At 40.9% G+C, this 12,459-nt stretch overlaps 1 protein-coding gene across 9 annotated transcripts in view; it reads left to right on the plus strand.

The window, feature by feature from the left end:
• TENM1 (teneurin transmembrane protein 1) overlaps positions 1–12,459 on the plus strand; it is a 942,055-nt gene that overhangs the window by 849,222 nt on the left and 80,374 nt on the right. For all 9 annotated transcript variants that reach the window (XM_054214857.1, XM_054214863.1, XM_054214865.1 and 6 more), the window contains one exon: positions 8,067–8,283. In XM_054214857.1, the coding sequence (XP_054070832.1) occupies positions 8,067–8,283 (217 nt within the window). The remainder of the gene's footprint in view (positions 1–8,066; positions 8,284–12,459) is intronic.

The following is a 12,459-nucleotide window of genomic DNA, read 5'->3' on the forward strand; positions in this document are numbered from 1 at the left end:
ATTCATTTTTTAAAGACTGGTATATTTTATATATATTAAGGACTGGTATACTGTAAGCCAAAAGCGTCACAGGCAGCCCGGTTCTGCCGATGCTGAAGCACCGAGTTCCCCATCACTGCAGTTATCCGTGGTGGTAAGGTTAAACACAGGCGGAAATGTTTTCCTGAGCAGGGAGAACACTATTTCTATTAGTATACGTTGTACCCTGACTGTACCATAACTGCCTTTCCCATTCCATCTCATAACTCTCTGTCAGCTTTTTCCTCCTTGCAGATTAAGGGCATGTTTACCTGTTCAAATATCACTACAAATATCATTGAAAAGGTCTTAGCATTATAACACATGCACGACGGCGTGGTTTGCACTTGCTCTTGCGGAGTGCATCTGCCGTCTGTTATCAGTGTGATGTCCATTAAATAATGCCAAGAAGTCAAGCAGATGTCCTTTGCAGTGGGGCCCTTCTCTCGCCATGGCTTCCCTCAGCATCACGTTATTCCCCATTTCTTATTCTCCTCCTTTCATTGTCGTGACTGGCATTACTTCATTTTCGGTTTATAAGGTGGCCATTCAGCTCATCTGAGCAGGTCGTTTTCTCTTGTTCTGCCATTACTTTAGACTCATTTGGAAGCTTGGGTAGCTCCAGGAGATTGCTTGACAGCTCTGCTGAGCTCTGCGCAGGCGAGTGCCTGTGTCCCAGGGCACTCGGCACCAGCTCACGGGTCACCCCCCTGCCCGGCCAAGCCACAATTTACCTGCTATTCTAACATATATTTACATTCCTGCTGCACGTGCAGGTCTTTGTCTTAAGCTGAAAGTTGCAGCCTGTCACTCCCATTCATTTCTTTGATACGGACCTCTCTTTTAAATTTGCCTGGATCTCTTTTCATTTTTTTCTTTTTCTTTCGTGATTCAATCTTGACTGTTTGTTTTTAAGGAAAATACTGTTTACTACAAGCTTTGAATTCTCTTCCAAATATCCCTTCAGTCACTTCAGACAGTTATGATAGCTTTCTCCAAGCTTTTCCAAGCACAAGAAAATATATGATTCAGCATAGCCTTGGGTTGATAGCCAGTGCTGCTAAAATATTGATGTATTTCTGACCCATCCATTGGCATTTTAATAACCTATCCATCACAGAGATATTGAGTCCATATATAAGTAATATGCTATTATTACACAATATAAATAATACCGATGGGAAAGGTTTTCATTGTTGCTGAGCAGCGAGGGCTCCCCAGGGATACTTACAGTTTCTGAAAATCATACCCTGATATATTTGCATTCTTCTGTGTGTGGAAGGCCAAACGCCACTGGTACTCACTGGCTAAAACACTGCAGCCTTTTCAGAGGCACACTGGCGGGTTTCCAATGTCTTTAGGCAAACGCCAGTGTTCCCAGTTATCAGCCTCATTGTCGGCTGCGTGCTATGTATTACGGCTAAAATTTGAGAAGCAGTTTGGATTAATGCATACAAATAAGCATCAGAGTCTCATGGCGGTTACTGCTGCTTAGTCTCTTCTGAAGTTACTCTTTGATTCAGTTTGCTCAGATTCCTGGCAACCCTAATTGGACTTAACTGAGCCTGTGGTGAAACAAGTCAGCACAGGCATTGTTTAATGCTTATTTGAAATCTGTAAAAGAAAGCAAGCAAATGTAAGTTGAAGACTCCTGTGGATTTATTTTTTTCCACAAACAAAAATAGTATTGAACAATTGATCATGCGAGTGTACCAAAAAGCTCAAATCCTTCAAGTGTTGAGAGTCGTGTTGTTGAGTTTTTTAGGTTGTCCTGCATAAGGCGTTCAGAGAGCAAAAATCCGCTTACTGCAAGGAGAAACTTAAAGCCCATTTTTTAGTTTCTGTGAAAACGTTTTGGACGTAGTTCTGACAGCTCCATTGCTGGCTTGCGCTCACCGGGATCGGTGCAGAGGGAGCGGGAGAGAACTTACACGCACACCTCTGGGTTGCTCTGCAGCAGTGAAAATGAAGGTCATCGGTACTGCTCGTACTGAGGATAGTGTATTACTTAGAGATGGGCTTGATTGTCGTGTGACTGAGCAAGTGCATTTATTAGTGTGTGTGTGTCTGTGAGTGTGCCTGTGCACATGCGTGTGCATGCGCCGCGCAAGCATATACTCCAATTCCTGTAGCATTCTGGGTTTGGCATTAACCGTAAAACTTCAAACCTATTGTGGTTAACATTAGTAGTAACTTCTCCATGCATGACAGAAGCTTGAAGGGGTGAGAATTCTGATCTTTTGATGAACTTTAAAGCAGAAGAATAGCAATTTTAAGTGTTATTGCTAACTGTGTTTTGCTTGCCAGAACCTAATGGTAGCAGACGGTTTATTAAAATAACTAACCGAGTGACGTGGGAGGTAGAGTCTGATTGAATTTGTCATTTTCATAGACAGTTAATAAAGCGTCTCAGTGGTTTAACAGAAAAGAAGCCACTGTGAAAGTTCTTGCATGCCGCAGTGGTGAGCTGGGGAAGCCACCGCTGCCAAAATCAGAACCGCTTTGTTCTTTGCTTCCCTTACCAGTGACCCCCACCCAGTGCCTCTTTAGTGTGTCCTCGGATGATCCCCTACCTACACAATTGTACTAGTTGTGAACACGGATCCATTTTCAGCAACGTGACTTACTGTGATGTTCCCGTATTTGCAGTCATGAATTGCAAGTAATTCAAAGGTAGACAAGAAGACTAGAAAAGCCAGGATTGAAAAGTAGATGGCACAGAGCCATATCAGGCCCAAAATATGTGACTTGTTCCATGTTCTTGCTATTAGCTTAAAGCTGACAAAATGCCTTTTTCTTTCCCAACTGTTATTTTATTTTATTGTGGATTTAATATAGATATTATGCAGCATATGGAAAGCTCAAATACAAAACACATGAAATACAGTCACTGTCCAGCATTACGTTTTTTTACATTACATTACATGATTTCACTTACAAACATGGTAAGTTAAGGGGTATATTGCTGGAAAGTAACCAATGGAGAGATGGGTCCATACCTCCATCACCAGTTCGTCTGGTTGCTGAAGGGATCGTCCACGTAGAAGAGAGATTGCCGCATAACGTGTACGTTAGAGAATGTGCTGGACCTAGCACACACTGAGCCTTCCATGGCTGCAGTAGAAACATAGCTGGGGAGGTAACTTATCACACTTGTGGCATTCTCTCCATCATATTAAATAAGGAAAAAAAATATAAATGTATAAGCAAGAACATATATTTTATTTGATGGAAAATATTGTGTGATTCCATTGACACAAAATTCTGGCACAATACGTATTATTATCATTCCTTATAGAAAGCTTCCTTACGGCATCCCTTCCCCAGCAAGGAAATGGGAAAATCTTGTCCTACCGCTGTGAGCGACAGCAATGCTGAGAGGAGCGGTGTGACTGGAAGCAGAGCTATTTGTTTTGGCATGCTCTGCCTTTTCTTTGAGGTTGTTTAAATTATTTAACAGTGCTGTGAAGTGCTTTTTATCCTCAAGTCGATCTTTGTGAATTCTATTTTAGGAGTAATATTAAAAATATTTTAATTGTCTAATTTACTTACTGAAACAAAAATCCCAGTCCATCGTTATCTCTTGCATACAAAACAAGGTACCTGGAAGATGTGAAACCATAATCTCAGACTCATCAAATCCTGAATCACTATATTATACAACCTGTAGTGCACCTTGAAGGTGCCTGACTGCCTTTTGTATGAAATAAATAAAATGCTAATAGCAAACCAAAATCATTGACGCCTCTGTAATGCATTTTAGTCTGCACCTGTGCTGTGATGCACTGTGTGGTAATTGACAGTAAAAACTTCAGTATACAGGCTCCCCTGCTGGAGGATTTACAGTTTTTGCTGTTTGTAGTAGTTTGTTCATACTCCTGACTGTTGTCTCCCGAGATTTAATAGAAGCCCTGCTGTTTTCTTAACACGGTGAGTTTTTTAACAGTTGGTTCCTGATATGAAAACTTAACTAAAAAATGTGACCATTAGTTGAGAATTGACTAATGTATTTGTAGCATTTTCAAGTGAATGAGTTTGATGCAATAATTTATAAAAAAGACTCATTTGTTTTTCTGGGTTATTCTCCTGGATTAAAAATCTCATTTCAAATAGGATTGGCTTGCTGAAAATTTAACCTCACATGCACTTACTAATATGATTTCCATTATCATGAACCGCCTCCATATGTAATTGTGATTCTGTACCAGTTTGTTTCATCTGGTTCAATTTAATGGGTATCATACTGAATTACAGTAGTTTCTTACTGGGCTTTAGGTGTGGGGTTTTTTTCTTCTTTCTTTTAAATGGTCTAAGTTAAAACCAAAGTCTTATATGAGCCTAAAGTGGAACAAAGATTTTATTTTGCCTCAAAATAGGTGTTTTGTTCTTTTACTTCAGCACAAAGTGTGAAAAATGTTTTTCAGTTTTATCCAAGTTGATTTCTTTTCTAAATTTTCTTTGATTGTTTGGAAAAAAAAATAGAAGTTACATTATTCAGACAGTTGTAGTTATTAATTCTCAAATACGTACACCCAGTGGCCTGAGTTAGGCCTGAGCCAAATATGTAGTGCTAAGAGTCTGTAGAGGAGCTGGTGCTGCTTCACCTCCTGCCTCCCTGCCCATGGAGCGTCTTCTCCAAGCCTAGCATCTTTCTTCTGTTTTGTTCTGCGTGGTTGACGGGGGAGATTGAAATATATTGTCACCTAAACAGTGACAAGATTTACAAAAAATGCAAAAAGAAAGAATGCCGCATGAGAGAGAGAGAAGCCATGAATGATCTGAAAGGTCCCTTCCAACCTCGGCGGTTCTATGATTCTATGATGATCTGTAACCTAGAAGACTCCTACTTTGGATTAACATTTAGATTTTGGTTAGCAATTTCTTCCTCTGACCACTTTGTAGCCTTTGCTCCCAAGGCCGTAAGCTGTTCCTGGTGTATCCAGCGCTTCCTACATTCATGTGCTGTCAGGACAAACACCATTCTCCCCGTGGGTTATTCCGATATACTCCTGGGACTCCACAGCCCTACTAACGGGAAACCCACCCTTCTGTAGCCCTGGGAGCCTGGAGAGGTGCAAGTAGTTCAACCCAAAATAACTCCATTAGCAGAACTTGGAAGAGTTTATAAGGTAGTCGTTTTGCTCACAAGTAAACTGCAAAGAAAAGCTGAAAATTGAGTCTGACCGGAAGATGGAAAACTGCTTTCCTTTTATTTGGTTTCTTTTTGTGTACAGCGTGCACGCGCAGTGTTTGTTGCCAGGTATGTGAGCTGTTGACTGAAGCAAAGAAGAATGAGGGCTCTATCAGAGAAAGCAAAGTATTTAATTGTTATTTCTATAGCTATTTCTTTTCTAAGCAGTAATCTTCATATTCTAATATTTCTATGAATCTTCACTTCTATTTCTTACATAAATGAGAGAGTCAGGTCAGCTCAGTTCCCACATCTAATGGCTTGTTGACAAGGAAAAAATTAATCAGAATAACTACTGTGGAATAAATTACTCCAAAATAGCTTCCCCACAGATACTGTTATTCTGAAATGTGTGTCTTTTTTCTGATTAGTACTTATTCTGCCAGACCAATGTTTGTCAAGTTTCCCAGGTAAACAACAGTTAGCTCGTAGAAATTACCGCCTTCCCGAAAGCACCCTGACTCCCTGAACAAGACCTGTCACTGCCATAACCCTTCCACCGGCAGAGACCAGCCCCGACTGGCTGTGCCTAACCACATCACGTGCCCTCTGCGGGGATCTTCACCGGTATAAAGCAAAAGCAAGAGATTTCAATTTCTTCATCACCTTTCCAAGTCTAGTAGAATTCTTAAATATTTGCAGTCTTGGAGAATCCACTAGTAACTTGATGCTTTTCAGTTCACTTATTAAGAGTATAGAGAGTTTTATTCCTTTGACAAAAAAGAGGAAACGGTAAGAGGAGATATTTGTTCCTTGCAGGTCCAAGCCTGCTCTTCATGTTTCAACCCAAAAAGCTCTTTCTTTTTTTTTTTTATATCAGAACACACTGAAACCCTGTCTGGTTCATATCGTGAGTTCCTCCATCCATTTCTGTGTGGTTTTGTTTAGATTGGAGGCCCCTTACTGTTCCAGCTTACTGATTTCCTAGCGGATTTCGGAATGTAGCTTTCTAGGTTTTCCTGAATATAAAGTGACTGCTACACTCAAAGCCAATAAACTCAGTGTTGCCCTGTGAAGTTCTTCTCCCACCACTGGCAAATGCCTGTTGTCTCCAGGACTTGGGGAATGTGGAAAGAACTTAAAGCATGCACTGACCTGTAGCTATGCCAGTTTTGCTGGATCCAAGGGTCTTAGATTATTGTTGCTAGCTATCTACAGTCGCCCTTGGCTCATTATCACAAAAACTAGCCTTCTCTGTCTGATTTCCCAGCTGCGGTAGGATAGATTTGTTAATATTTTTTGCTTAGCCAAGCAATTACCTTGCTCAAGGTCAGGCAAGGATTTTCAGATTCCAGGAAAGCCCATTTCATTATATTTGTTTGTTCTGTAGAAGGGCTTTTGCTTTCTTTTCGAAGTGAATATTTTATGCTGTTATTTACCGAGCATTCACACAGTGCAGTGTGCTCTATTGAGAAAAGAGCAAAGATGGCTGAGGGTTGGTGTCACACCCATTAAAGTCAATGACAAAACTACAACAGCTTCCCCGATAGTGCAGTTTGCCCTGAGGGGTTACGGTTTTATAGGCACCAAAGCGTTGGTATGAGCAAAGCATGAAAAGTCAAAGCATGGAGTGAAAATACCTGACAGTATGTTGATCCTATAGCATTCCGATTTTGACACAAGGGAAATCCATACAGTGATATGATGACTCCACATTTGTTCAGACTGACCTTGTGAAAAATACTAAGAGATGTCTTTGTTGAAGGATACAATGCCTTAATCGTGCTTTATATGCATTAGTATGCTTGTCAATCCAAGCAAGTTAGCAACTGCTAAGTCATAAAATGGATATTTGAGAAGATAGTTGGACACTTTACCATACTTTATTAAATCTGTTTCTGATTGAGTATGCAATTTAGTCAATTTGGACATCAAAGCTGCTGATAGAAGCCATTAAATGCCAATAGGCCGATTTTAAGTTTTATTTAGGTACTTAATTTAGATGCACTTCAGTGCTTCACTTTTCATCATACGCTTTGGACATTTAAGTAAATGAATTTTACCCACAAATTTTGTTGCAAGTTTGTCCATGAAGAAATGTAGATTTTTGAAAAAAATCAATCATTTCTCCTATTTTTCGTACTTGAAAATGGAGGGAGGAGGAATAGGCTTATTTTCACTTTCTAGATTTGCTTTCCTGGTGCAAACATCTATGGAGAAGACTGTATCTGGCAGGTCACGGGGATAGAGCCTGCATCAGGGTGTGTATTGTACACGAAACTACAAAAGGAGCGTAGTCATGATTTTGCCCTTTTTGGACCATTCTAGTATTGTAACCAATAAATGAGAACTAAACATCCCAAAGCACTAATAAAACTATTGTAGGGCTTAAAATACAAGTCAGACAACTGTAACAAGTGCCTTTTTTTACTACTGTAGTGAGGATGCTTGTGAGAGTTAGACAACATTTCAGAGTTCTTACCCATTGCAGACTGGGTAGCAAGTGTATGTCCTTCACAGGTGTGAACAGACAGTAGTGACAATAAAGGACTATTAGAGATGCCAGCTGCACAGTGTGGGTCATGCACCCGCTGGACTAACAAGTATTGTGTAGTGATTGTCGTCTTCTGCCTGTTCTGCAGCGAAGGCAGTCCCGCTCTTCCCTGTTCACTTAGTTTGTGGGTTCTGTTTTCTCACTGTGGTGTGGGGATTTTATGGGGTGGTACGTTGTTAATGACTAGAGAGAAATCCCCCTCCTGGACTAAGCATGTATGTTAATGCTTTATTGAATTTGAATGTGTCATAATCAGCGTGCCTTCCGGTTGATTAAATACCTCCAGTGCTCTCCAGTAGTAAACACGGTGCTTTATTCTCAGAATCACTCAATTTCCTGAACTTTCCGTTCTCTTCATTTTAGATGGCCTGATGGACTGTGTAGACCCTGACTGCTGTCAGCAGAGCAATTGTTACGCAAGTCCTCTCTGCCAGGGTTCGCCTGATCCCCTTGACCTTATTCAGCACAGCCAACCGCCTTTCTCCCAGCATCCTCCAAGGCTCTTCTATGATCGAATCAGATTCCTTATTGGGAAGGAAAGCACTCACGTCATCCCAGGAGATGTCTCATTTGAGAGCAGGTGAGTTTTCTTTTAGCCGAAAGACTTGTCTGAATATTGAGAACTGCAATGAAATTATTTAACCGGGAAAAAACAGTGACACCTGGAGAGCTGAGAATTCTTCACTGGTGATCAAAAAATACTAAAAAGGATAGCAAATGTTTAAGTCCCAACAGCTGAGGATCTTGTTTATCAGATTCTCATTACTACCTATCTAGTTCATAAGTGTCACGGCAACAAACTCCACTATTATTAACAAGCCTTTGACTGTCGTGGAAGGTAAGCAATCTCGTACTTACAAAATAAGTGGGGGGAAGTTCAGCCCTTTGCGCTGTAGATACGTACAGTGGCAGGAAGCAGAAGGACAAGTTGGATTCATATGCGCTGTATTCAGTCACCTTTCTCCCCAGTGGAATTTGATTGGTATTTAAAGTGTAATAAATTTAACATGTGCCACTTGCATATAATCCAGCTATCTAATTAACAAATTTTCTTGGTTTCACTACCTGTTGCTAGACCAGCATGGAGTTTACCATTTTGTGCTGCGGGTTACTCTCAAACCTGTCGTGCAAACAGTGGAGTGATCTCTGAATGTTCGTGAGATTGGCTTGCCCTTTAACAGGAAAAGACTGTGCAATAGGAAAGGGGCACTTATTTGCTCAGAAAACCTGGTAACACATATTTTCTTGAACATTTGAAATATAGGGGCACATAAGTTTTTATGCTGTAGTTCACCTGGGAAGCTATAACTTACATGCTGACAAAGAGATCCACAAATCATCTACATCACCTCACTATTACCCTGTCAGCTAAGCCTATACATTAGATAAACCATGTTCCAGTAATAAAGGCATAAGAAATTTTTTATCTTCACAGTACAGTACGTAGCACTTAGGTTACAACCTGGACTTCATTCCATGGTTGCGCACAAATTCAGTGCACTTTTTCTTTGTAACTTATTAATTTTTAATAAAGTAAATAAGTAAACAGAGTCTTTATTGATCTGAAATACCTAAACATATAATCACTATTAATAATGTAACAGGACGTTATAAATATGTAGAACAATAGGGCATGAAAATGAACTCCATGAAAAGCGCTCACCTGCCAATGGCAGGTCTGGCTGATGGAATGGTGCCATTGCACCTGGTGCAAGGCCTTGGTGGGCTCTACGCAGTTTAAACCAAAAGTCACCACTGAAAGATTTTTGTCGTCAAAATGCCTCGCGGTGAGTGTTTTCAGAGAGGAGGTGAGCACTCAAGCCGCCCGTACAGTGTTCTGTGACACTGCAAATGTTAGCAGCCAGATTGTACATAATCCCATCAACGTGCTTTTATAGATATAAGGAACTGATCTTCTAAAGCTATCATTGATGGGATTTAACTTGGATTTAAAAAGCTTTTTCTGAGTATTTCATTTCTTTACCTTGCTATCTGCCATGCCTTTGAAGAACAAAGAGCAGCGAAGGCTCGTGTGTGAGCAGCAGCCCACCCTCACCACGGGTTGGTGCTTTATACCACGAAGGAATGCAACTTGTTCGTGCATTGTTCACACCCCAGGTATCATTTCCTCCCACTGTAAAGAAATTACTGGATACTTTGGTGAGAAGATCATTGGGATTCAGATGAGGCTGGCTGTATCTTCGGAATCAGGGCAGTGCCTGGAGACTTGCACTGTGCCATGTCTCCTGGGTTTTGTCAACAGTAATCTGCAATGTGCTGGGCACCCCGAGGAGTTCATCGGTCCACGCTTTGCTTGATCCTCCAGTCTTCCAGGCAGTTGAAAAATTGCTCATCCATAAGTCAAATATTATTAAAAACTGCCAGAATTTTCTTCAAGGATGACAGATCTTGGAAGGAGGCAACAGCTTAGCTGTCCTGCCTCTGTTCAGAAATCTTCCTCTGACGTTGTCAATCTGACTGTCATCTAGTGTCTGTTCTTCTCCTGGGAACTAAGATTACTGAAAAAATATAGAAAGACATCTGTTACTACAGAAAAAAAATCAGAAATCTGTGTTCCTGCCTATGTGGTACAGACCAAAGAATGCTTGGGGGTTTTTAATCTCCTTTTGGCTATTGCTGAAAAGGTTGTGTCCAGGCAGATGATATTAAGTCATGGCTGCCTGCGATGCCGCTTATTTTATAGCATTGGTGGTTCAACAAGAACTATTGGAAGGAGTGGATGAAATAGTGGCATTGCAGAGCACTGGCACCCATTCCCAGTGGTGCTCAAATTTTGTGAAGCCCTATCTGTTGAAGATTATCTCTGCCTTCCAGACTAAAAGTTTTTTGTCTTTGCCATATCCTGGCATTTTCAACATCATCTGAAGTACTAAAATTAGTTGTTCTGACACCTGCTGGGACATCCATCCTTTCACATTTCCATCTTAAACTTTAGCTCAGATCTAATTTTTTAATATTTGGCTGCTAAAATGCAGTCAGGGTGTTACGTTGAGCCATGGCTAAATACTACACCAAAATTAATGTTGAGGAGCTAAATGGTTTCAAAATGTATTTTGCTTTTTAGTGTGTCAAAGCTATGTCATTGGTACGGGGTTTTTACAAACTCCCAACCTAAACTGTGACATGCTGGAAGGCAGATTAGACACATTCTGCATAAATGGAAATGTACTTGCTTACCTCAGGAATGGTTTTGACCTACTGCATGTACAGGGTGTAGCAGATTAAAATGTTTTTATCAACTTCTGGTCTCAGGAAGGTTTTTAGCTTGTTTCTTTGCCGAATATTTTTAATGCATGCTGCTGGCAAGCTATTTGACTCGCTGCAAATTGCCTACAAAAAGGGTCCAGTGTATGGTGCTGAATTAATTACCCTTCAAAGGCTGCTTACAGCAACACTGTCAGCAGGAAGAAATGAATGTACCTTGCTAGCCTTTAGCTTAATTTCTCTCATTGAAGATTTTAATCAGAAATGTAATACAGTAAATGACGTGTTCTGGTAATGTGACACTTGCGAATTCACAAGCTGCTTGACAGAATTCCACATCTGAGCCTAATGGCTCGGCCTCAGTTGCTCAGAGAATACTGGCAACTTAATGCACAAAACAAAAGCAAAAAAATAGCAGATAAGTAGTAGTAGAGCAAGGCAGAATGGTGGTGGAATAATAAAATGCTTTACGAGTAGTGAAAGAATGCATACAGAATTTTAAACTTCTGTTTATATTTTAAATTAGAGATGTCAAACAAACTGCCTGATGGCAGAGAGCTGAAACTCACAGAGCTGGGATCCTCAGTTGCACAAGGAATGACCCATGAAGCATTGACAGAGAAATCCTACTTCTTTTAGGCCACCTGCAACCCACGGGAATCTCTGCTTTCTCTCGAAAAGCCAGCTGCTCCCTCTGGAGTTGCAGATTTAGTACAGCTTGCCAGGGGACTAGAACCGTTTTTAATGCATTTGAAAACACTAAGGCAGCTCATCAGGGCCGTGTTGCTTCCCAGCTCCTCCAAATTAGAAAAGACATTTTTGCACTTGCTTTCAAGTTAAAACAACTTGGAGAGCCTTAGTCCAAGATTATGCAATCGTTGCAAGTAGATGGCTGTTGGACAGGTAGTAAGAGTTATTATCCCCCCATGAGAGAGAAAAGCAGGCCAGTCACCAGTGTGTAGAATAAATCTTAGAGGCTGAGAATTGAAGAGGGACAAGCAGCACATTGCGGAGGCATAATGATCTTTAGAGGTTTCTCTGTTAAAATTTAGAAAAGCAGTGAGTGGTAGCAAGGTCCACAGCTCATCTGGAAAGAGGGTGAATGTTGAAGCAAGGAAGCGTGAAGTGGCAGTTGAGTATGAAGTGGCATCACTGCAGGGAACGTGCTCTAAAAGCTCTGGGAAGGAAAGGAATTAAGTGAGGTCTTCTGCAGGCAGCAAAGCCGCAGGGAACCTGCATGCCAGCGTGCCTCCAGGCTTGGTGGTCTGCTTTGTTACCTCCCCCAGCCTTTGAGATTAGTGTCGGTCATAAAGTAACTGCAGTTTACTCTAGTAAACATAAAGTTTACTGCATAAACACCTGCAGCAAATGCAAAAATTAAAACTAATTCTGATCAAACACTTAGTCAGAGATTTAGTAGGTGCTGGTAATTCAAGAAGAGGCCAGAGAGTAGAAGACTCTTCAACTCGGAGTCGGTAATAAAAAGGCAGTAAATAATGAGGACAAACGTAGCAACACAGAGGCAGGCTTA

The sequence above is a fragment of the Rissa tridactyla genome, chromosome 9 (assembly GCF_028500815.1).
Source record: "Rissa tridactyla isolate bRisTri1 chromosome 9, bRisTri1.patW.cur.20221130, whole genome shotgun sequence".
In the NCBI taxonomy this organism is placed as follows: Eukaryota; Metazoa; Chordata; class Aves; order Charadriiformes; family Laridae; genus Rissa; species Rissa tridactyla.